At 46.7% G+C, this 25738-nt stretch overlaps 1 protein-coding gene across 5 annotated transcripts in view; it reads right to left on the bottom strand.

The window, feature by feature from the left end:
• The window catches only part of CPEB1 (cytoplasmic polyadenylation element binding protein 1), a 112222-nt gene that overhangs the window by 69743 nt on the left and 16741 nt on the right, over positions 1–25738 (bottom strand). For 2 of the 5 annotated variants that reach the window (XM_088443655.1, XM_088443669.1), the window contains exons 2-3: positions 10209–10386; positions 1430–1633 (exon numbers count right to left, since the gene is read on the bottom strand). In XM_088443655.1, the coding sequence (XP_088299781.1) occupies positions 1430–1633; positions 10209–10386 (382 nt within the window). The remainder of the gene's footprint in view (positions 1–1429; positions 1634–10208; positions 10387–25738) is intronic. The other 3 variants (XM_088443661.1, XM_088443677.1, XM_088443682.1) reach the window with 2 other exon arrangements.

Here is a 25738-nt window from a genome sequence, read left to right as displayed (position 1 = left end):
TCAATCAATCTGGCAACATGCTGAACCTGATGTTATCGTCAGGTTGACCAGCATGTTGGAAAGATGATAGATGTCTAAACGACCAGCGAGCACGCGCATCGCTGGTCGTTTTAGACAGAATTGCAAACGATCGTTATTGTTCAATTTAATAGTCTAGTGGATGAGCAGCATAATGCTACTGATGTGTAATGAAAACTAGCACATCAAACCTTGTTACTGCAATTTTAAAATGATCTAGTACAGATTAAGAGCTGTCTGACATCTCTTCAAAACAGACTAGAGTGATTCAGCATCAGGAGATCACACAGGCACAGTCACATGTTCAGAGCTCTCCCAGTAAAACCAGTGGCTGAGAGCAATTTCATAAAGCAGGGGGAATAGGTGCAAGCTCCAGGAGTAATATTAAATATTAAGTTATATGGTTTGCCATACTGAAAACATTTAGCCAACTTCTCCTTAATTCTGAAGGAATTAGAACATTGTACGATTTGTAAGACAGGATGCAAGCTAAACTATTAAAGGGGGAAAATATCCCTGTATAGATACAAGGGGATGTATATTTTGCTAGTGTCGTCCCTTCTGCCAATCATTTATAGGCCATCTTTCAGTTCTGCTCACTTCTTTGGTATGATTGAACAATGGGTACACACCTAAAGATTCTGTCCAACCATCCAACTAGTTGATTGGTTGGAAAAAAAAAAAATCTGGTAATGTATGGGAGTAACTGATTATCAGCAATTTGCACCTAAATGCCAGAAAACAAATGAAAAATGGACATTCAGACAATTTTTTTTAAATAAATGTTTGATCTAAACAATTTGTTCAAACAGGTTTTTGTCCATTTTCCGGCATTTGGGAGCAAATTGCTGATTGTCATTTGCCTTCATACCTTACCAGATTTTCATTCCAACCAACTAGTTGGGTGGTTGGACAGAAAATCTTTACGTGTGTATCCAGCCTAAGGGACACAAGTTATAGTTGCTTATGGTGCCCAACACTAGTCAATACCCAGAACACCAAACATGTAAGCTATACAATAAAGATTTTGTTCATACAGTGAATACACATTCTCAAGATCTAGAAACAGTGAAACATTAGTTGTAGCATTTGACTCAAAAGCTAGAATATTGACCATTATCTGTGGGCTTTTATGTCACCCTGCAGATATACAAAGACGGGTTAAGCATTGACACTTGTTTCTACAAGTTGCTGGGATGAGATACCTGCATGGTAAAGTAGCCATTTACACAGAAAAACACAGGGACTGAAGATCAATCGGAACATTCGCAAGTGTACACAAGCGTCCTAAGGTAATGTAATGTAATTGATTGTAAGGGGAGTGCATTTCAATAGTTCCTAGAAGGTTCAGACCCCAATCTCTTTACAGCAATATAAAAAAAAAAAAAAAAAAAAAAAAGGAGTGCCTTACCTGACTGGGCAGCTGATTGAGTGTTGGATTGTCCAGAAATCTCAGAGTCCTGAGTACTCCACGGTCGGTCCCAACCAGTGAGGCTAAGAGACTGCAGACCAAGGCACAAGTCGTTTGTGTCCGGAAGGCCACGAGGCTGTTGATCATGTGATGTAGGGAAGAGCATCCTGCTTGCTGTTGCTCCCTCTGTATCTGGAAACTCTGCTTAAAATAAATTAAAAACTCAATTGCTTTTACGTAATCTGTTAAACATTAAGGAATTTCCACCTACAGCAGGTAGCACCTACTGCTTTGTAACTAAAGCATTGCATTACCCACAGCCCAATTCTGCCTTGCTGGCTACGTAAATATTTCAGCAAGCATAGCTTGTTTTTGCATCAAAGGATGCATCAGGGAGAAAATTAGAATCAGGTTTGATAGAGTCTGCAGCAGTCAAGATAAAATGAGCAGAGACTCCTGCGCACATAGATGCAGACACTTTGCTTCCAGTGGCCCTGCCTTCATCCCCAGCCCTTCCAGCACCCCTCCCACACATGTCCTGGATAGACTCCAAGCCTGAATCAGCAGCAGCAATGTAGGGATTCACCATTGTGCTAGCATAATCTGTTTGCTTGGAATATAGACAAGAGCCTGGTCTTTGAGCTACTGTTTATTAGCAAGCTAAAAACAATAACCTTCAGAGAAGTAGTGGGATCTAATTAATGGATTTTATACCATAGTAAATTGAGTCATGAATAGGGCACCAAAACAAACTTACATTAAATCTTGCATACAGAATTTTGTACAAGTATCTCCCCCTCATGTGTGCCAGCTGAAGTTTGTTAGTCAGGGATAGAGTCCTATGACAAACTCCGTACACCCTAGTCACAGATCAGGTCATTTATAACAAGTATGTAGCAAGCGATTTCTTTTTGGCACTTTTTGCCAAACGTACAAATATAACTATAGTTGCAAGAAGAATGACATTAGAAATACTCACTGTGGTATGGCATTCCAAATACACCTCATTTAGCTTTACATGCAAGCTCATAAGTTTAGCAATATACTGTTATACTGGTGAAATAGCAGGTAAGACTAAAGCTGGGTACACACTAAGCAATATTTTGGACGATTTCTGATGAATTGGAGCAACATTGTTCAAATTGTCCAGTTTGTTCGCACGATCACCTGCTCCCGTGAGTTGCAACTTTTAGTCATCCCTACACGGCTCAATCTGAGGATCTAAATGAACAATTTTTACCACATTGTGCAGTGTGTACACTCTACTGAACGACCAGGTGATATAGTGGACTACGTTGCATAGTTTGTGATAGAGGAAAAGGGGGCAGTGGGTTGGAGACTCTGCCCAGACCTAAACAGTTCCCAAACAGTTGCATGCCCCTCCCCCAGTGGGTGCAGCTCAATATTCCTGCATCCTCATTTCTATTGCAAGTTCCAAATTTAGAAGAAAGCCATGAGTCCAAATTCATCAAGCAGTGAAACGAGTGGCGAAGTGAACCTGTGGAAAAGTTGCACATAGCAATAGGCATCTACCCATCATTTTATAGAATATACTTTATCAATGCTTCCCGAAAACTGATTAGTTGCTATTGACAACTTCACCACTGGTCCACTCTTTACTGCCAATACATCAACCCTATGCTAGGTACACAATATGAACGGCGAACGACATATCGCATAGTGCACGTGTTAGTGTGTATAGAATATATTCCAAAACTACATTGACATCACATCGGCCCTGCAGCATAGCCATTATCAGTCAGACCCCTGGGTCGGTAGACAAGTCACCCATGTGTGTACCTAGACTTTGTCCCTATTCATTTCTTATATCAGTTTACCTCCAGACAGCTTTCCCTTCTATTAGTTAACTAAAAGCAGTTATTCTGTCACCTATTGTACATTTTGATCACTTTAAGAAGTGTGCAATACTAGTGAAGCATGCCAGCCAATATCACTAGATTGAATAAAGCGATGTCATGTTTTTCTTTAAAAATCAGACAAAAGATCACATCAAAATCTGTGAAAGGAACATTTCTGAGCTAGTCTAAAGGTGCATACACTGTCAGATTTGTCAGATGAACGATTGAACGATCTGATGAACAATTTGACCAACGATTTGAACTACGAACAATTTTTGACATTACAATGAATGGAATCGTCCAAATCTGACTGCAAACACATCAGATGTCAGATAGTTATCTGACCATCGGGAACTTTCATTGTTCATGTCAGATTTTCCTTCAAATATGAACGATTTTTTAAATAGTTATCGTTCAGATCTGAAGAAAAATCTGACCGTGTGTATGCACCATTAGGAATAAAACAGATGGTGGCATCTTTGGTGTCTTCACACGGCTCTAGTACTCCTTACTCCTAGTAAAGTTTTACAGCAGTGATACTAGTTCCCTCGACAAAAGACATTTCCAATTTAATTCAATGGGCAATTCCCCACCTCCTTGTCCACTTATGCTTCCCTCAAAAAGGGTGAGAAACTGACCTATTTAGCATAACCACAATGCATATTTACATTCCAAATTTGACCAGATTAGAATCCAATTATTAATTAGGCGCCCAGCACTAACAGGAGTCTATTGGAGCAGTTCAATTGTTGCTCTGATCAGATACCCATTAGCCATGGTACTTACCGATAAATCCCTTTCTCAGATTCCGCAGGGGACACTGGAGTCTCAGTACAATGGGGTATAAATTTGTGATAACCAGAAGCTGGCACTGAGAATTTTAAATAGAAGCTTGCTCCTCCCCATCTATACCCCCCTACAGGTCAGTCTTGGTAAACTGCCCAAGGAGAGCTGGAAATAGGCAAGTGCAGAGGGGAAGAGAAGCTAGAACATATATGAACAAAACAAACAAAACCAGGAAGGCAACAAATAAGACAGTCTGAACCTGTAAGGAGAAATCAAACCTAGAAGGCAGAACAGCGCAAGGTGGGCGTCCAGTGTCCCCTGTGGAATCTGAGAAAGGAATTTTTCAGTAAGTACCAAAATCTGGTTTCCTCCTTCATCCACTAGGGGACACTGGAGTCTCAGTACAATGGGGAAGTCCCAGAGCTCCCATCCCAGGTGGGAGAGCGCAGAGAACCCTGCAAAACTGCGAGGCAGAGGCCACGAAAATGTTAACTTGACAAAAAAGTATGTTGGCCCGACAAAGCAGAGCCACAGAAACCCTGCAGGCAGCTGCCCACGAGGGACCCAGCGAGCATGTGGAATGTACTGTAATTGAAACAGGAGACTGTTTTGAGGCAGACAAATAGGCCTGTCTTGATGGTCAGACGAATCCAGCGTACAATAGTTGTTTTGAGGCTGGCCAACCAGGACGAGCAATATACTGAACAAAAAGCGTATCAGTCTTACGGAGAGATGCTGTCCGATCAACAGATCCCAAGAGCTCTGACCACATCTAAGGATCTGGAGGCCGGAGAATAGTCTTTCAACACTGGAACCACAAAGGGTTGGTTAATGTGAACAGACACAATCTTCGGAAGGAACAACATCTGCGTACGAAGCTCAGCCCTGTACTCATGGAAAATCAAGAACAGGAGAGAGTCCCTAGCTCCGACAGACACCTAGCAGAAGCTAGGGCTAAAAGAACCACTTTACAAGAGAAATACTTGAAATCTACAGTCTAACGGTCCAAAAAGAGAAGAATGTAGAAAAGAAAGTACCAAATCCCACGGAGCCATGGGGGGAATGAATGGAGGTTGTAACCAGATGACCTGCAGGAAGGTCTGAATGTCCGGCAACAAGGCTAGTTTCCTTTGTAGGTTCAAGTTTCGGCTCTATTTTCTTCCAGAGCTCCAAGACGAAGGACACGCTGAAAATCCAGCCTGCAGAAAAAGGCGCCTGGACACCCTGAACTGTGTTGGGGACAAACCCCGGCGTTCAGACGTATGCCTTCCAAATTCGGTAGCAATGCTTGGAAGTTACCATGCTACAGGCTAGAAAGGAGGTAGGAATCACGATGGAAGGAATCCTCTCTCAAGATAACCCTTTCAACAGCCACGCCGTCAAACAAAGCCACCTTAAGTCATGAGAGAAAAAGGACCGTTGCAGCAGATCCTCTTGCAGTGGGAGTGGCCACGGGTCATCTAACAGCAGACAGATTGGAATACCACACCTTTATCAGTGAATCTGGAGCCACCAATAGAACTTTGGCCCTCTCGATTCATTGTAGAAGACGAGGAAGTGGGATCGGTGGAAAGAGGTAATCAAACTGGAACTGCCAGGGAGTTGTTAGTGCATTTACGGCCACTGCCTGCGGATCTCTTGTTCGAGAGCAGTAAAGAGGCAGTTAATTGTTTGACCTTGATGCCATCAGCTCGATTTGAGGAAGACCCCATCACTGAGCCAGCTGCTGGAACATCTGAGGGTTGAGCGCCCATTCCCCTGGAAGAATGTCCCTACGACTGAGGTAGTTGGCCTCCCAATTATCTACACCTGGAATGAAAATAGCAGATATTGCCACTGCAAATTCCTCTGCCCAGAGTAGAGCTGCTTACCCCCCTAATGGCAGCCCGACTTCTGGTGCTGCCCTGCCTGTTTATGTATGCCACAGCAGTAGCGTTGTCCGACTGTACTGACTACTTGACCCTGCAACAGAGGATGTGCCAACTGTAGAGCATAGAACACTGCCCTTAATTCTAGAATGTTTAATGAGCAGAACAGCTTCCAACGGAGACCAGCAGCCTTGAAAGTGTTCAGTCACTGCCACCCACCCTCTCAGGCTTGCGTCCGTGGTGCGGAGAATCCAATCCCACACTCTGAACTGCTTGCCTACAAATAGGAGAGGAATTCAGCCACCAAAAGGAGAAACGTCTGAGTTATGGGTACCAATCATACTCATTTGTGGTAAACAGATGGGAGACCGACTACAGAAGAGGTCCAATTGGAAAGGCCTGGAGTGGAACTGTCTGTATGGTATTGCCTTGAAAGTCGCAACCATCTTCCCGAGGAGTCGTATGCACAGCTGCACTGACACTCGCCGATGTTGTAGAATCAGTCGTACTATATGTTGGAGGATAACTTTTCTTGAGAAAAGAAAACCTATACTACGGTGTCCAAAATCATTCCCAGAAATTGAAGATAGAGTAGACTGCAGGTGGGATTTTGGAAAATTCAGGATCCAACCATGTCTTATGAGGAGACTTACCAATATATCTTGTAACAATTAGGTCTTAGAAGCTTTCAGGAGGAGATCGTCCAAATAAGGGACGACTAATTCCTTGATGCCGAAGGAGAGCCATCATCACAGCCATGACCTTTGTGAAAACCTCTTGGGGCTGAAGACCGAAGGGAACTCCTGAAATTGAAAATGAGTCTTGCACCGCGAACCGAAGGAACGCCTGGTGAGGCGGCCAAATGGTGATGTGGAGGTAGGCATCCTTTATATCCAGGGACACGAGAAATTCGTTTGAGCCCCGCAATAGCAGATTGAAGAGACTCAATCTTGAATTTGAAAGCATGCAGATAAGGATTAAGATTATTCAGGCTCAGAATGGGTCTCACCGAACAGTCCGGCTTGGGAACTACAAACAAGCTGGAGTAAAATATCTGCTCAGGTGTTGGTACACGTTCCAATTTATCAGAGAGGACAAACAGAAGCTTGTCTATAGCTTCCTGAATCACAACTCGCTTGTCTTTGCCCACTGGTAAACAGTTTGTGAAAAAAATAGAGTAGGTTGGAGCTGGAAATTGAGCTTCAACCCCTGAACAATGATGTCCCGGACTCAGACGTCCTGACAAGATAGAATCCATTCTTTTTTGAAATCTAGACGATCTCCCACCCTGGGATCCCCAGGTGAGAGGGAAGAGATTCATGCAGGGGGTTTTGCCGATTGCTTACCCTCCTGGTGAGACAAGGATGCCTCTGGAGCCACGGGAGATAGAAGGGCCTCCTCTGGAACGTCCTCTAAATCTTCCCAGGACATGAAAGGATGGTCCTGTAGATGGTTACCGAGGAGGTGGAGCAGCTGAGGGGAGATAAGTGGACTTACCACATGTGGCCAGAGAAATCCACTTATCCAGTTCTGGCCCAAACAGAACTTCCCACGTGAAAGGGAGTGCTTCCATTGCTCTTAGACTCTGCATCAGCTTGCCATTATTGCAGCCAAAGGGCTCTGCAGGCAGAGTTTGCCAAAGGCAAGGATCTTGAGGAAAGATTACACACATCTTTAGATGCTTCCTCAAGGAAAGCAGCTGATTCAGCAATCTGTTCTGCCAAAGGAATAAGATCCTCAGCCGGAAGCCCAGTCCGCAACCCCCTCAGAAAGCTGTGTAGCCCATGCTTCAACAGCCTTGTCGACCCAGTAGCTCACCAGCGCAGGGTGAAGGGTCACCCCAGCTACTATGTAAATGGACTTCAAGGTATTATCCAACTGTTGGAAGATTCCTTTAAGGAAACAGCTCCTGGTACCAGGAGAACAGTTTTCTTGGACAGACGAGACACTGAAGGCGGAGTCTCACATAACTTCCTGCTATCTGTAGGAAAAAGGATAATATGATAGAATCTTACGTGAGACTGAACTATTTATCCAGGTGTTTCCATGCAGAGGCAAGTATCATCCAGTTCCTCTGATGCTGGAAAGGTAGCAGCCTGTCTTTAATAGGACAGCCTAGTAGAGACTGGATCTACATCCTCAACATTTAACACCTGGCGGATAGCTGTAATCAATGGCTCTACCCCCTGAGATAAAGGCTCCGCCTCTTCTGGGGCCTGTTCCTCTACGAGTTCTTGAAATGCACCCTCCTCTAGAGCAGACATATCCTCATCTTCCAATTCATCCCACCTAAGGGTAGTCGGAAGCAGTCTCTTGGCAGGAATCGGAGGACGTGCCCGCGGAGGGAACCTTGGCCATCATAGCCTTAGTGAGACCATCTACAGACTTCGCTAGAGAACAAGCCCAATCCGGTTCAGTGAGGACCGACGTCTGAGCTCTGGAAACCTCTTTCCCTGAAAGAAGCTTCCAGCTCTGCAGACAAATGTGACATAACTGATGTGAACTGCTCAGCCCAAGTAGGTTGCTGCTGAGGAGATGCAGGAGTCTGAGACTCAAACATTTTTTCAAACAGGGAACTAGAAGACTGTCCCTGTATAAATTTCTCTGCACAATTCTTGCAGGGGGGAAAAAAAAATAAAATAAAAAAATATAAAGGACTTCTGAGCAGCTTTAGACCCTCTTGAAGTCGTTACAAACACTGACCCACACAGTGTAGGGGACAGTGGAATTAAAAAGACCAATATAGAAAAGCAGATAAGGGCATAGAGGGAGAAGCTCCAACCCTGCCCAACCAGCACTGGTAAAATGACCAAAAGTGCTCTGCAATCACAGTAATAGCAGTAATTTATAGTACTGTGCTCCTTAAATAACCTAACCCCACTGCTGCACTCACATAACCAGGGTAGGTTAGAGTCTCCACACTTCGTTCAGCATTCAACAGCAGCTTAGTCTCTGAAATGGCCGCTAGCCTTCTTCTGGAAGTGCCGGGGCAGCTGGGAGGCAAAAGCAGAACTGAGTTAGGTTCTGCCCTACCCCCCACTAAGGCGCCCACTGAGCAGGCTGCAATAAATACTCCCCATCTAACAGACCTGGCAACCGTGCTACTCAGGGTGCCATACTACAAGCACCTGGAGGCTGCCAATTGCTGCTGGTGACGGGGTGGCTGACAGGGAACTGCAACGTGGGATCCCTCAGACAGTGGTCTCTGTAGCTGAAGACCCCAGCGCACACCGCAAGCAGCTGCAGTGGGGTCTCCCTGGCATCGCCAACGCCGCAGACAGGGGGCAGGAGCTGCCTGTCTATCCTCATCCTGATCGTGGATCTGCACCTTGAACTGGAGAGCCCTGAAGGAGTAGTACCAGCTCCCTTGGGCACAAAGACTGACCTGTAGGGGGGGGGGGGGGGGAGGAATAGAGGGGGAGGCGCTAGCTTCTATTTAAAATTCTTAAAGTGCCAGCTCCCGGTTATCACACTGATATTCCAGTGTCCCCTAGTGGATGGAGAAAAAAAAAAAAAAAAAAAATGTTTTAAAAGTCCTTAGTTTAGACACCTAAACCAGGAAGCAATTAAATTCTACGGGAGCTGAAGAGTGCCAGGAGGGAGCTCACATAGCTAGTCAATTCACCACGCAGTTAGGGCAACTAAATGATTTCTGATGGTGAGAAGAAATCCGACTAAAGTGCCGGCTGTGAGGCAGTTTTCCAGCTGAGCATGTCGCCAACAGCCTCGCAGTCGGCACTTATGTCTGAGAATGCCGATTCTCGCTACTAAAGTAGTAAGTGTCGGACTAAACAGTTGGCTGAATTGAATAGCTCTAGGACCAACTGTCCAGTGCTATTCAACTCCTGCTGAATTGAATTGCCCCCTTTTAGTTCAGTTTGTGTTTAATCACTTCTACTGTAAGACTGGGTACACACTACACGATGTAGTGTACCCACGATGCAGTGGATGACGGCACGGTGTAGTTCCATGCTGCATTTAGCAGCATGGCATCACTCTTTGCATCTTCCCATCTGCTGTGCTGCATAGCAGATGGGACGATATGATGAAACACCTGCGGCCAAGCGTGATCGGGTGCACACTATGCAATCCGCACACTACTGCATCGATCTGTGTTGGTACGATATATCGTGCAATGGATTGCGTGGCGTACCCAGCTTAAGACAAATATATGCAGATGACACAGCAAATATGATTACAGAAGAGCCTAGTTGAGCCATCAAATCATTACACTACCAGAATTGGCAATTGCTTCAAGTAAAATACCTTGTAGGTGATCACATTTACCCTTTGCATTTGGGGTGGTGCAGACACCAGTGAAGTCCAGAGAATTGTCCAGCATGGCGTTTATCCGACGAAAAATGTCAGCATTGCTGCATGTAGAAAGCGCTGGGGTATCAGAAGGGCAACCCCAGCAGTCTTTACTTCTCCCTAAATCATCTTTCTGCAACAGGAAAAAAAACGACTAGTTACACAGACACCTAACCATTTGGGAGAGAAATAGACTAGCAGAATTATCCTACCATGTTTCTTATCCATACAGTTTTGGGAAGCAGTTCTGCCATCATTCTGCCTTAGAGGCTAGCCAAATATGTCAGTCTAGCAAAAGACTGCATTACCTTCTATATAAACATTGATAATTACAGTTCAGTGAATTCTACAGACATTTCCTAAACCTTATGGGATTAGCTCAATTATAGGACGAGACATGCAATGGGAATCTAAAAACAAGAATTCACAAATCCCACACCTATATTACAGATAAACAGCATCCAGAGGCCAATGCTTGGGACTGAAATGTAGCAACCCCACAATGAGACAAAAACATGTTGTGGCTCTTGCTGTAAGAGGAAAAGTTGTATGTGACAACTTTACAAGACCAGCATAATAAGACCTAGGGGCACATTGTACTATTAAGATTAGAGTATCTAGAAAATTACTTAAGGGGCCTATCCATTAGACTGTTTGAACGATCTGACCAAAACCAGGAGGTTTTGGTCGGAACGTTCAGAAAGTCTAAATTTCTAGCTGGCAAGGACCAGCTAGTCAACCTGATAATGAGCGTCAGGTTCCACATGTTCACAGATCGGTCGGTCTCCTGCACTGAATGACGTTCAGTGAACGCCGTTCAGGGCGGGCACTGCACCCAGCAACCTGAAGGACTGAATGCTAGAAGTTTAGTTTTTCAAGTCGCCTAATGGATAGGCCCCTTTAGGATGATATTTTATTACTGCAGGGACCAGGGGTGTTCAACTTCCAGCAAACCCTTCTATTATGAGGTTCAAGACACCCTATTTAACAGAATTTGAGGTTAGAGTGCTTTCTTAGTCTTCAAAACTGAAGAGTTTGTGGCCCATCTTACGGAGATCAAGTCTCAAGGTGCCCATACACGGTGTGATAAAGCAGCCAATCTGACGGATTGGTATGATTTGGCTGCTCTATCATACAGTGTATGGGCATGATATCGGAAGGAGCGCACACCCGTGGGGTCTTTCATCGCACCCCCAAGATCTTACTGCAGGTTCAGTTGCTCAGGGATGCAATGTGCGATCCCATGCAGTGCTATGCATGTGGGGTAGCCAGCATACCGGGCGGGAGACCACCTGTTCATAGTGTGAGGACTGCCCGATAGGTAGGACCCCCCCCTTCGTCATCACATGGTGCATATCGCACAGTGTATGGCCAGCTTTAGAGATAAGTACCAACCAGCTTCTGTCATTTTTCTAGCCTGTAAAATGACAGCTGATGCGTACTCTCTCTCCAAGATTTGAAGAATTCCTCCTCCACAGACTTTCGTCAGTGGTGCTGCAATTCTATTCCCTGTAGCTCTTCACCCCTTCTTCATTTAAGTGGTAAATGGGGATCTTGTGGAGGCAAAATTAAGCAGATTAGCTCAAGTGAATGCCTTTAAGCAATCTTATTTGGTCCACTGCTATTCTAGAACAAAAAAAAAAAAAAAAAAAAAAAAACTAACCATACTACCAAAATGCTCAACTACATCATTTACTACAGATGCATAAATGGACAAAGGTTTTCCCCCTTATGGCTTGAAAAACGAGATATGGTAAGAACTTACCTTGGTTCTGTTTCTACAGGGTCCACAGGGATACCTAGGTGGTTGGGGACCAATCCGGGCATCACGCAGTTAAACCTTTCAGCCTCCCAGGATGCACAGAGCTCCCTTCCTAAATCCCACCCCCCGGCCAAAGCACCTTCAGTTACGTACCAAAAGAGGCCGGAGGAGTAAAAAAAAAGATGAAAGAAGAAAGTCCGGCACGCACAAGAAACTCACTCACAGAAAGGAGACAAAAACTGGCGACCAGAACAAGACCCGTCTGAAGCACAGGATGTCAGGGTGGGCAGCCTGTGGACCCTAAGGACCTCGTAGAAACAGATAACCAAGGTAAGTTTTTACCATCTCTTGTTTTCTATTTCAGGGTCCTTAGGGATACCTTGGGGGGGGAAGTCCCAAAGCAGTATCCTTCCAGGGTGGGGACGCTCCTGTGTAGACAGGAGAATCTGCCACTCAAAGGAAGCATCCTGAGGCACAAAGGTATCAAAAGCATAATACCTCACAAAAGGTCTGAACTGAAGACCACGTGGCTGCCTTACACAGCTGAGGGAACACGCCGAGCTTAATGCCCTCATGAACATAAGCCTCAGAAGTCGCCAAGCGAATCCAATGGGACAAAGTTTGCTTATTGGCCGGCCATCCCTTCTTCTGAAAACAGTGCAAAAAACAATTAGATTTCTGGAAAGAACAGGTTGGCTCCACAAATGCAAAAAGCGCAAACATACAAAGTGGCCTCACCAACCGACAAACCTGGAGAGTGAAAGGTTGGCATAATCTCATTGAGAAAACTTGATACCACCTTAGGGAGGAAACCAGGGCAAGTCCGAATAACTGCCCTATCCTGATGAAAAATCAAATGGGGGGGCAACAGGAAAGAGCCCCCAGATCTGACACTCTCCTGGCAGATGCAACAGCCAAAAGAAAAACAGCCTTAGCTGTAAGCCATTTGAATTCCACTGAGCCCAGTGGTTCAAATGGGGGACCTTTAGGGCCTTCAGGACCACAGCCAAATCCCAAGGAGCCACCGGAGGGACAAAGGGAGGCTTTATGCAAAGGACCCCTTGCATAAAGGTGCAGACATCAGCAAGAGGAGCAATCCAACGCTGAAACCACACCGATAAAAGCAGAAACCTGCACCTTCAGAGAAGCGAGGCGTAGACCCTTATCCAAGCCCATCTGAAGGAAAGCTAGAACTGAAAATACGAAACACCAGAGGATTGTACCCTCTAGGTCAGCACCATTCAAAATAGGTGTGCTAGACTCTGGTAAATCCTGGCTGAAGCTGGCTTCCTAGCCCAGAGCATGGTATTCACCACCAAGCTAGAAAAACCTTTCGACCTAAAGGAGGGATATTTCAAGAGCCACGCCGTCAAAGACAGACGACCCAGCTCCGGGTAGACAGACCCTGAGACAGCAGGTTTGGTCGTTGAGGTAGCAACCATGGAGTGTTAATGGAGAGACTCCGAAGATCTGAGTGCCAGTGACGTCTGGGCCACCAGCAGAATCGTCCCTCAATTTTGCGTGAACTTTCGAAGCACCCGAAGAAGAACGGAGGTAACTGTTACGCAAACTGGAAAGTCCACCGCACTGACAGAGCTTCTGTGTCTCTTGTTCAGGATCCGTATACCCGCAGCTTGCGGTTGTGTCTGGAGGCCATGAGATCCATTTCTGGAAGGCCCCACCTGTCCACTAGGAACTGAAATACTTCCTGGTGAAGGGATCATTCCCCTGGAAGCACGTCATGACGGCTGAGGAAGTCTGCTTCCCAGTTGAGCACTCCTGGAATGAACACTGCTGAGATGGCTGGCAGATTGTTTTCCGCCCAAGTCAGAATGCGGGATACCTCTTTTAGAGCCGCCCGACTTAGAGTTCCTCCCTGATTTACATAAGCCACAGTTGTGGCATTGTCTGACTATCTGCACAGGTTTCCCCTGGAGAAAGCCTTGCTTGTTGTAGAGCCCAGTGATCATGGTGAGTGACAAAATGTGGGTCCCAGGGACCCTCCACTTAAAATAAAAAAAAAAAAAAAAAAAAAAGTCCTTCCTGACAGTTTCTGGGTCCCATCATAATTTATGCTTTAGAGTACCCCATATAAACAAACCTCCCCATACAAATTATGCCACACAGCCATGCCTGGCCTTTACAAATTATGCTGCACATTAGTGGCCTTTATTCCCCCTATGCATTGGTCCCAGTAGTCGACCCCTTATGCATTGCCCCCAGTAGTAATCCCCCTATGCATTGCCCCTAGTATAGGCCCACCTATTTCCCCTTTAGTGACTTGGGTCTAATTCCCAGGTCGTTCACCTATTTGCGGGGCAGATACCTTCAATTGGGCCTAATGCCCACCTATATACCCACAGGCCTATTGCTTGAATTAATGCCACAGGCCTAGTGCCCGACAACCCTGGAGATCTAGGGAGGGGTCAAATAACGGTGGCCCAAGGCCGCCTACCCGTACGGAGGAAGAGGCTTGGGGGGGGGGGGGGGGGGGGTTTAGAGTGACACGACTTTGTTAGCTCTTTCCACCTCCGCAGTCCTCTCCAGTCCTCAGCCTTATTCTGCCACTGGCCCATCCTAGCCAGCGGCGCTGCCTCTTCCTTACTTCCTTCTTGATCATGCAGTCTTCTGGCCTCATGCCACGACGCTCTTCTCTTCGGCAGGTCTTCACTCCTCCCCTTCGCCACCACTGAAGTATCTCGCTCAGCGGTGTCCAATTCAAGACGCCACGAGTAGGTGGGGCTATGACATGGCGAGCCGCAATTGGCTCGTTTAGTCTGCCTCCTGCTGGACCGAGAGCTGTGTTTGGCTTGCAGCCAGTGCCAAACAACCGCCGCTGCTACTTGGCTTCCAGGCGAGCTCCGCTTAGCTTGCACCCCGAGCCAAGCTTCTCCCGCCGCCACTTTACCGCCAATGCTGGTGGAAGGGACCAGTCAGTCCCTTCACCAGATACCCGCTGCGGTGGCTTACCCAGCACTGGGAACAAACAAACACTGTCCCAGCACAGGGCACGGATGCTGTGCCGATGCTGGGATCAGACACTTTATCCCAGCACGGCTTTCCACAGCAGCAGCCAATGAGAGTGACTCATTGGCTGCTCTAACAGACAGCGTTGTGTCTCTCAGGGGGACACGCTGTGCTGCAGCCAGCTGTCAGGGATTGACCACAGCGCGTCCCCGGGTACTTTTATAAAAGTGAGTCCCCAGTGCTCGATATTGGGTAAAATAAGTGCTATAGCGCATATTTGCGAACACTGGAGCCCGGAAAACTGCTAGAAGTTCCAATATGTTGATTGGAAGAGCAGACTCCACCAGTTTCCACCGAGCCCTGAAACGTGTGGACCTGTCACAGCACCCCACCCCTCGGAGACAGGAGTCAGGACCCAATCAGAGATCCAGAAGGGTTGTCCCCTGTTCAGACGGGACGTCTATAGCCACCAGGCCGGAGACAGATACCTCCAGAGCAAGCACCATCATCTGAGTCTTTAGACGATGAGGCAACCCATCCCGTCTGGAGAGGATTAACTTCTGCAGAGGCCTCGAGTGGACCTGGGCATACTCCACCATGTCGAAAGTTAACACCATGGACCCCAGTAACCTCATTGCAGAGTGGAAGGACACTCAGCGGTCTTGCAGGCAATTGCGAGTGTCTGTAGCACAGAGATCTTTTCCTCGGTCAAAAAGATTAGTTGTTGCTGCGTATCCAACAGTGCTCAGAGCTGGAGCATCCTCGGAGAAGGCGTCAGGGACACCTTCTTCCAATTTATCAGCCAGCCATGAGTCTGCAACACAGATAGTCAGTTGCAGGTGGTGGTGAAGTATCTCTGGAGACCCTGCCAACAGTAGGTTGCCCAGGTAAGGCAAAAGGCGGTCCCCCTGCAGGCATAGATGTGCCGCCATAACCGCCAAGACCTTTGTAAATATCCTCGGAGCTGTAGAGAGGCCAAATGGTAGTGCCTGAAATTGATAATGCTGGTTCGCTACCGGAAACCTGAGGAATCGCTGATGAGCTGTAGCTATCGGGATATGCAGGTATGCATCCTGGATATCCAGAGACACCATAAAATCCCCAGGTTCCGTAGCCAAAATAATGGCATGCAGGGTTTCCATCTTGAACCGAGGTACCCTCAAATATTTGTTTAAGGACTTCAGGTTGAGTATAGGCTGGAACGATCAGTTTGGCTTTTGCACAAAAATGAGGTTGGAATAACTCATCCCCCTTTGGTGTAACAGGACCGGTACTATAACCCCCTTCCTGGAGCATAGAGAGTACTACCTTGTGAATCTCCAGATCCTTCACTGGATTTGAATGAAGGTCTGTGGTAAAAAAACCTGATTGGGAGACCTTCTGCAGAAGGAGAGGGCATACCCGTGAGACCACTTCCCTTACCCAATTGTCTGTGGTGGTCTGACACCAGCACTGGGCGAACTGAAGTCGGCCTCCCACCTTGGGGGCACCCAAGGGAAGGCTCGCCCCGTCAGGCTGAAGGCTTGGCAGCTGGTGCTCCAAGTCTGTTTCCTAGACTTAGTGGTCTTGTTTCCTCAAGGCCTTGGAAAGGACTGTACTTTTGACTTATCCTGAGATCGAAAGTACCAAAAGGAACAAGTCCCCGACCCAGAAGTAGTTGGAGCAGAAGGCAGACACGCAGATTTTGCTGCTGCCAGTGTCACCACAATCTTGTCCAAAGCCGGGCCGAACAAGACCTGACCATTGTGCGGAAGACATTCCAAGCCCTTCTTGGAGTCAACATCTGCTCTCCAAGAGCGTAGCCACAAAGAATGGCGAGCTGACACTACCTGCCATAGAAATCCTGGAGGTAAGTAGGCTCACATCCAATGCTGCCTCACTGACATAAGCAGCAGAATCTTGGAGTTTGCCTACCAGCACAACTTGCTCACTGGTAGCCCCAAGGCATTGGCCCATTTTTCCATGGGACCCAGCATACAGCAATAGCAGGGTCTGGCGACCCCTCCAGCTAGAGCGTAAGTGGACTTCAGACATACCGCCACCTTGCGGTCCATAGAATCTTTCAAAGAGGACGTGGACGGCATAGGCAGGATCGCACTCTTCACTAGGCATGTCACGTGAGAATCTCACTTCGAAAAATAATTCTCCGCAAAAGGGTAGGCATAAGCCAAACGCTTTTGAGGCTGAAACCTCTTCCCAGGAGCTTTCCACACCTCCTCCAGATCTACTAACTGACCAGATAAAGGAAATACTGCATTATGCTTATTTTTTTTTTTTTTTAAAAGTTAAAAGCACTATGTGGGCTTATTCTCATCTGAATCTTTGTCTTCAATCACCATGACCTCACAGACTGCCCGTATCAGGCCTTGGATATATATAGAAGACTTAGCCTCCATCTCCTTGGTAGGAAGATCAGTATCCAATAGATCTAGAATTTCCCCATCTTATGTCATATCATCCTAATGAGTAGACTGGGACGACAATAATGGCCATTTTGCAGGCCTAAGCAGGGATTCCTGCAAACTCTCTGCAAGGGTATGAACAGTGTTAGGGAGAGGGTTCACATTAAGTTCAGGAGACACCTGAGGCACAGGTTGAGGATGGTACTGTACCGCCACCATCTGCCCAGGCCAACCCTGTAAGGGAGCGGATACCATTGGCTGCTGTGTAAACCCTACGGGGGCTTGGGGTACACATGTGGGACAGGACTATTATTGCCTGTGCTAGACAAGCAGAAGGGAGCTCCTGAGGAGCACGGGAAACCTGAGAAGGGCCTGGGAGCGCACATGTAGCACATAAGCCTCCCCTATCAGCCCCATCCACCTTAATTTCTGCCTTACATATGATCAAGAAATCAGGGCAGGTGCAGCAAGCTGCACAGATTAGTCACTACCAGACATGGTAGTTCAGTGTATGACACTTAGGCACAGACCAACTAGCTATGCGCAAATAAACCCTCCCCGCAAACAGCACTTGTACTGTAAGGGTGTTTTTTTTTTAATGAAAGACAGGGACAGTTTACATGGCTGACAGTGAAAAGAAACACAGGCAGACAGCACTAGCATAAATCATACAAATCAAAACAACCTGTTCTAATGGCGCTCCTTGTCAACTACACTGCTGACTGTGCACCCAAGATGGCCCCCGGAGCTCAGGAGGAGCTGTTCACAGCTCACTGAGAAGGCGTGCTAAGCACAGGGTGAGGAGCCAGCTGTAACAGGGAAGGCGTCCTCCCCCAGTGTGCAATTAACCCCAGGGACGCCAGAGCGGTACCGCTGCCTTGGTCCGGTCCGCTGTCCCTGGAGGTCTAGTGGTAGTGCAGGACTCCATGCCTTGCTCCATATGCTGGCCACTTCTCCAGGGAGCCCCCAGCCCTGGAAAGACTAATGGGGCACCCACCGCGGGCTTCTGCTACTTACAGCATCCCCCATACGCCCGGCACAGTCAGGGATCCTCCAGGGTCCTTGCTAGTGAAAACCCCGGAGGCCCGCAGATCAGTACTGGGGTCTCGGCGCCGGCGGAACGGTGATGTGGACGTCCGCTGAATTGTCCACATCACTGCTATTGAAGATCTTCAGGGGCCATCAACACCCTTGCATGGAGCACCCGACTCTGGCCAGGCACCTACGAAACTGAAGGTGCCTTGGCTGGGGGGGGGGGGTTGGACAGGATATAGGAAGGGAGCCTTGTGCATCCAGGGAGTCTGAAAGGTTTAACTCCGTGGTGCCCGGATTGGTCCCCAACCACCTATACGCCAAGGTATCCCTGAGGACCCCAACTACTAAAATACCATGAACACTGCATTCAGTCAACTCTAGCGGTTACCTATAGTATTTACATGTTCACTGTATACCTGGATCTAGCTCGGCACCCACACATTAGTACTGTTAAATGGACCCCTTAATGGTTTATTTAATCAAGAACCCACCCACCAGTAGGCAACTTATTTTAGACATAAGCAAACTAACTAATCTCCAATGTCTAAAGTATTTTTGAAAAAAAAATTTTAAGTGGTGAAACTGTAGATTTGAGTTGTATATTTGAGTCAGCATTAAGAATTTCCTCCAAACAGGGGTTGGGGCAGAGTTTCCCAAACTCCGCCATTACAGTCCATGTTTTAAGAATATCCATGATTGGTTAAATCAAATTGACTAAGATCCATGCTTGAGCACAGGTGACTTAACTAGTATATCCTTAAAACCTGGACTGTAACGGCAGAGTTTGGTAACCTTTGGGTTGGGAAAGCCCAGGGAAGTACAGTCACGGGAGCCTGTCATGTCATACTCCTGAGATTTGATATAAAAATGATTAAAATACTACAAAGATATTTATAAGTTATAAATCTTCTTTATTGTAATCATTTTTATAGTCACTCACTAGCTTTGTGGAGCTCCCTGGAACTGCAGGGAGATGAGGCTGCAACAGCTCAGCCTCGCTTCTGTATAGTCACACAGCTTGTAGAGCTGGGGGCAGGGCCACAGCACAGGCTGTAAGTTGCACAAAAAAGCAAACAGAGGCATGCTTCAGAGTATGGGGTGGTGTGCCTTGAGCAGTGATGAACACCATGGATGTGTCATGTAACCATGAAATGCACTACCATGTTTAAAGATAGGAACTCAGGGAGCAGCAGTGAGGACAGTGATGCAGGTAGGAGAATCAGTGGACACTAAAGCTTTGTGTAGTGAGGAGAGTTAGTGAGTAGAGGGTGAGAGGCTCCCAGCACTCAGACCCATCTCCACGTGTGCCTCCCCAGCCAGTGAGCTCTCTGCAAGTCACTGGGAAAGACCAATAATTAGCTCCACTGCAGAAGTGAAAGGACAATTTATAACAATACATATCAAGAGAGGGAAGGGAAACACTGGAGTCATTTTATCATAACCTTGGGTCAGATGTGGGTGCTCAGATATAGGTTGAGACTGGAAACCTTTATAACGTTACATCCCCACATATGGAAAAAAAAGTTATGGTAAAAACTTACCTTCGTTAATTCTTCGAAGTCTATAGGTGGGACCTGGAGGACTGGACACCAACAGCAAAGCTTTTCAATCCCAGGATGCTCTGGTCCATCCCCTCTATACCCCACCCACAGCCTTAGAGCACATCTGTTTTGTTAACAAGCCCAAGGCAGGAGCAGGACAGGAGAGAAGGAAGACTGGTACACTGAGGAATCGGTCACTTGTTTCCTTCTCTGTGTAAGAGAAGCCCATAGAAGCAAGGTGCATCAGGGCGGGTGCCCTGTGTACCCTATGGGCTTCGAAGACATTAACTAGGGTAAATTTTACCACAACTCCTTTTCTTCAGGGTCCATAGGGCTCCACAGGAAGACATTGGGGATGTCCCAAAGCAGTTCAAAGGCAGGAACGCTCCTGCCGTTGAACAAGAGGAGAACCCCAAGTCCAAAAGGAAGTATCCCGAGAGGCAAATGTAGCAAAGGCATAAAACCAAAGAAAGGTGTGGACAGAAAGCCAGGTGGCTGCCTTGCATAGCTGTTAAACTGAGACGCCACACTGGCCTGCCCACAAGGGACCCACAGAGCGAGTAGATGAGCAGAGACTGTAGTCGGCACAGGAAGGCCAGTCTGCGTGCAAGCCTGAGAGATACTCTGGCCAGATGAATTCACATGACTATTAGCTGGCCATCCCTTCTTATGGAATCCATATAGGGCAAATAGGGAGTCAGATTACCTGGAAGCACAATTTCATCATTCAGGTGGAAGAGAGAAACCACCTTGGGAAGGAAGTCTGGGTGTGTTCGAAGAACAGCACTGTCCTGATGAAATATTACAGGGGGGGGGGGGGGGGGGGCGACATGATAGTGTTGTACAAGTAGAACACCTTGCAAGAAGGTGTGAACATCTGGTATAGAAGCAATTCTGCGCTGAAACCAGATAGGCAAAGCAGAAACCTGCACTTTGGGAGATGCTAAGCAGAGGTCTAGTCCAGCCTGAAGAAAGGCACGAATATGAGAAGCTTTAAATACTTGAGGGTCATAGTTCCTTGGAGCACACCATTGTAAATATGTATGCCACATTCTGTGGTAAATCTTAACTGAGGCTGGTTTACATGGTCAGAGCATGGTCTGGACCAGAGTGGGAGAAACCCTTAGCAGTTAGGAGGGATGTTTCAAGAGCTGTTAAAGACAGGTCTGGATGTAGAAATGGACACAAACAAGTCGACTTGTATAGGAACATCTATGGAGAGCCTTTGAAGAAGATCGGAGCACCAATGACATCTAGGCCAAGCTGGAGCTTTTAACAGGACTATGCCCCACCCTCCTGTCTGAACTTCCAAAGCACTCAAGGAAGCAGAGATATTGGAGGGAAGAGATATGCCAACTGGAAGTTCCATTTTACCAACAAGGTGTCTGAATGCCGCGTCGGGGACCTTTGTTCAGGCTCCATAAACTGGAAGTTTGTGGTTGTATCTTGAAGCCACGAGATCCACTTCTGGAAGACTCCATTTGTCCACCAGAAGCTGAAAGACTTCTTGATGTAGAGACCATTCTCCTGCGTGCACATCGTGATGGCCGAGTAGACCGCCGCCCAAATTAGAATCCCCGGGATGAACACTGCGGAGATGGTGTTTGGCCCATCAGAGAATGTGGGACACTTCTGTCATTGGTGATTGAGGTAGGCCACAGCCATAGTGCTGTCAGACTATTTGTTACTGGCCTGTTTATTGGAATGTTCTGAGCCAGAGAGCTCTGTAGATGGCTCAAGGTTCCAGGATATTCTAGGTATCCAGGAGACTCTAGAGCCATCTTTGATTCTGAACCCGCTTTGCAGGAACATAGCCAAAGAATACGACGGGCCACTACCGAAGTGGCAGATATCCTGGAGGCCAGGAGAGCCATAGTCATAGCTGCATCACCCAAGTAGGAGGTTGCATCTTTAATGTGACTCTTCTAGGGCCTCTGCCCAACTCTCAATGGCTTTTACCACCCAAATCGTAGCCCTAGCAGGAAGATTAATAGCTCCTGTAAGCATATATAGATTTATACAAGTCTGTGGTGTCATTCAAAGAGGTTCCAGTATGAATGGGCAAGGTGGTATTTTTAACCAGATGGTTACAGGAGAATCCACCGTTGGGGGAACTTTCCATTTAGTACAATCAGTAGCTGGAAGCGAGTAAAAGAAACTGAACCATTTTGGAATTTGAAGCTTGGAATATGCCTGGTAAAATTTCACTCATGTGATAAGAGATGGTCAGAGTGAGGAAACCAAGGTAAAACCACCTTTTTTGTTGCTTAAAAAGTGCATGTTTTTCTAAGGAGCGGGTCCATCCTCTTCTATTTGTAGAATAGTTTTAACAGCTTGCACAAGAGCAGGTATATTTAGTCTAGAGGGTGGCTCCTCTTCTGAGAGAGAGATTTGAGTCTTCTGCCTCCCCAGATAACTTGATTGGGAAGATCTAGTACGTTTAGTAGGTAAGTTTTTTTTGTATCATTTGCTGAAAAACCAGAAAGGTATTAGCCAAAGTCTGTACTGAGGTAGAGACGCAAAGGATTTGCAGGTGGTATGGAGACTGAAGTTCGGAGCACCAATGGCACCTGGCCAAGCCAGAGCTACCAACAGGACCGTGTCCCCTTCTTGCTTGAACTTTCAAAGAATCCGAGGAAGGGCGACTGGAGGAAAGGTACACCAAATGGAAGGTCCACCACTGAATGCGTTCACAAAGGCTGCGTCTGGGTCCTTTGTCCTGGCCCCGTACAATGGAAGCTTGTGGTTGTGTCGTGAGGCCATGAGATCCATGTCCGGTAGACCCCATTTGTCCACCAGGAGCTGAAAGACTTCTGGATGTAGAGACCACTCCCCTGTATGCATGTCGTGAAGGCTGAGGAAATCTACTTCCCAATTGAGAATCACCGGGATGAACACTGCAGAGATAGGGTTCGGCCCATGTGATAATGCGGAACACTTCTGCCATTGCTGACAGACTGAGTGCCTCCCTGGTAATTGAGGTAGGCCACTGCCATGGTGTTATCAGACTGTACTTTTACTGGCCTGCCCTGAAGATTATCCTGAGCCAGAGTGAGGGCTCTGTAGATGGCTTGGAGTTCCAGGATGTTGATTGGTAAGATCGCCTCAGCTGGAGTCCAGCATCCTTAGGAGTGCTGACCGGTCACTGTACCCCACCCGCGGAGGCTTGCATCAGTATCCAAGAGGGGCAACCCTTGTTTAAGTTGGACATCTGTAGCCACCAGGACAGGGACAGGCAAACCTCCAGAGAGGCCCATCATCTGGGATCTGGGCAGATGGGGCAGTCCATTCCACCTGGAGAGGATCAGGTGTTGTAGGGGCCTGGAGTGGAACTGAGCGAACTCTGCCATATTGAAGGTGGGCAACATGGATCCCAAGGTCTGCATTGCAGTGAATTGACACTCGGCAACTGGAATAACCTGCGCACTCGGTGCTGTAGTGCAGAGATTATGTCTGCTGTCAGGAAGATTATCTGAGCCTAAGTCCAGAAAGGCTGCCATTTGCACCATTCTTTGAGAAGGGGTCAGGGAAGACTTTCCAGTTGATCAGGCAGCAGTGTTTGTAAAAAGGTAATGGTGACCTGTAGATGGCGGTGAAGAATCTCTGGAGAGCTTGCCAATAGCAAGAGATCGTCCCAAGTATGGGAGTAGTCTGATCCCCTGATGAAGATAGACTGCCATAATCGTGGTAAAGACCTGTGGAGCTGTAGAAAACCCAAAAAAGCTGGGCTTGAAGTTGGTAATGTTTCTGTAGGACAGCAAGCCAGAGATATTGCTGATGAGAGGTGTCGAAGCTGGATTATTGGCTGAGACAAGATCAGTTTAAAACTGAATCGCAGCGACACCATCTTGCGACTGGCCGCAAGACACCATCTTGGAAATGAGATCGCAAGATGCCATTTTGCGAATGGCCGCCTAAGCGCCATTTTAGATAAACTCACTTTAGTACATGTGGCGATATTACTATTAGCGTCATTCGATTGCATCGGTGACTATCGCCATAAGGTATGGCGATTCATCAAAAGCCCATTTCATAACTATGTAGTTTGGGTGCTCTGGATAAAGTGTATATTATTATAATTCCCCTAAAGGATATATTTCAGAAATGGCTGTACAGTATGTCAAAATTGGATTGCATTAGCTAAACAGAGCAAATGGCCACGTGACAACTAGCCTGTGTAGACAAGCTTCCTGGACATAACGTCTGCTCACTCCAGGTGGCCCCGCTCGAATACAGCAAGAGGGTCATTTGTAGCACCTTACATTAGCAGGCTTCCTACAATAAAATACCTTCAAAGCCAAGAGTGTTATCTGAGGTTTGGGTCTTGTAGCTGTGCTAATTTGCATCCACACAGGCCCTGGGAGAACAAAGACCAGTATTTGAGCCTGAAAAGGGTGGGGGCTGCTGGGGCATGAGCAAGTCGTGGAACTATAAGGCTCAGCATTCCACACTGCTAGGTGTTCACTTAGTTTAAGTGAAATTTAAGTGCACCATCTCATACACATTAATATGCACAATTGCGCTGTTAACTAATCGCATATTAGCAAATGCATAAGATCCTGTTTGAAAACACTGTTTATTAGCTTCATGCGCACGCATCTGCCCCAAGTTAACTAGCGTCTTTACATCACACCCCGCATACTTACACATTACATATTCACATAAAAGGTTTAATAAGCTTTAAAGTATAAGATTTAAGTTTGTTCATTCTGTGAAATAAAGATTTGGTAACTAAGGTTTTATACACAAGTAAGCCATGATTGGTATTGTACTGATGCGACTTTCAACAGTATTCCGGTACCATCGATGTGGAGATCGCATCATGCATTCTCAACTTACGGACCGCAGAGACTTCAAGCAACAAAATGTACATTATATGAACAACTGTTAGGATGTTGCATGAGGCAGGAAACCAGAGACCCCCAGTTGTTAGAGGCTGGGTTGTGTCTATTTGAATCAACCTGTTATATGCCTTGTAACATATGCCCTCTCCTTTAGGACCAATGGTATTAGCAACAAACGTCTCTATTGTGTTTATTTCTGGGGGGTATAAATATGTGTGCTTTGACCCTGGGTTCCTAGTCTTTGTGCTGAATGCTGATTGACGAGGGTTTCTTGCTGATGCCTAACACCTGGACCAGAGAGCGCTGCGTATGTATAATTGTACTTGGGTCTGTATAATCTCTTTGCGCCAAGATTATATGAGGATCATAGCGTGTAACTGCTGTACTTTTACTTGAATAATACTTTGTGTTTTGGAACCAAATGTTCTAGGTCTGGAGACTATTTACTGGATGACTGCGCATCGCAAATTAGCATCATCCTTAGAGGTTTATAGGAAGGATATTAGAAGGTATAGGCAGGGGTATATAGAGGTTCAAAGGCAGTATCCTTAGAAGGCGCTATAAGTACACACCCTGAATGTCCAGAGACACCAAAAAGCCTCCAGGCTCCATAGCCAGGACAGTAGAGCGTAGGGTTTACATACGAAACCTGGGCACCCTGATAAACTTGCTCAGAGATTTGTGGTTGAGGATAGGCCAATGAGACCCACTGAGCTTCTGAACTAAGAAAAGGGTAGAGTAATAACACGTCCCTTGCTGTGATGACGGGATTAGAATTATTACCCCCGAGAGCAGAATTGACTGATTAGCCCAAAGCCCTGCTCCTCCAGAAGGCCAGATTCAATTCAGCGAGAATTGAAGAGCACCGGGAAGGAGCTCCTGGTGCTATTCAATTAAGCGCGCTGTTAACCCGGACTAAGGATTTCTTCTTGCA

The sequence above is a fragment of the Taudactylus pleione genome, unplaced genomic scaffold, assembly GCF_031769625.1.
Source record: "Taudactylus pleione unplaced genomic scaffold, aTauple2 ptg000019l, whole genome shotgun sequence".
Taxonomy (NCBI): Eukaryota; Metazoa; Chordata; class Amphibia; order Anura; family Myobatrachidae; genus Taudactylus; species Taudactylus pleione.
The sequence above is the reverse complement of the archived record's forward strand: the minus strand, read 5'-3'. Positions and strand labels throughout refer to the sequence as shown.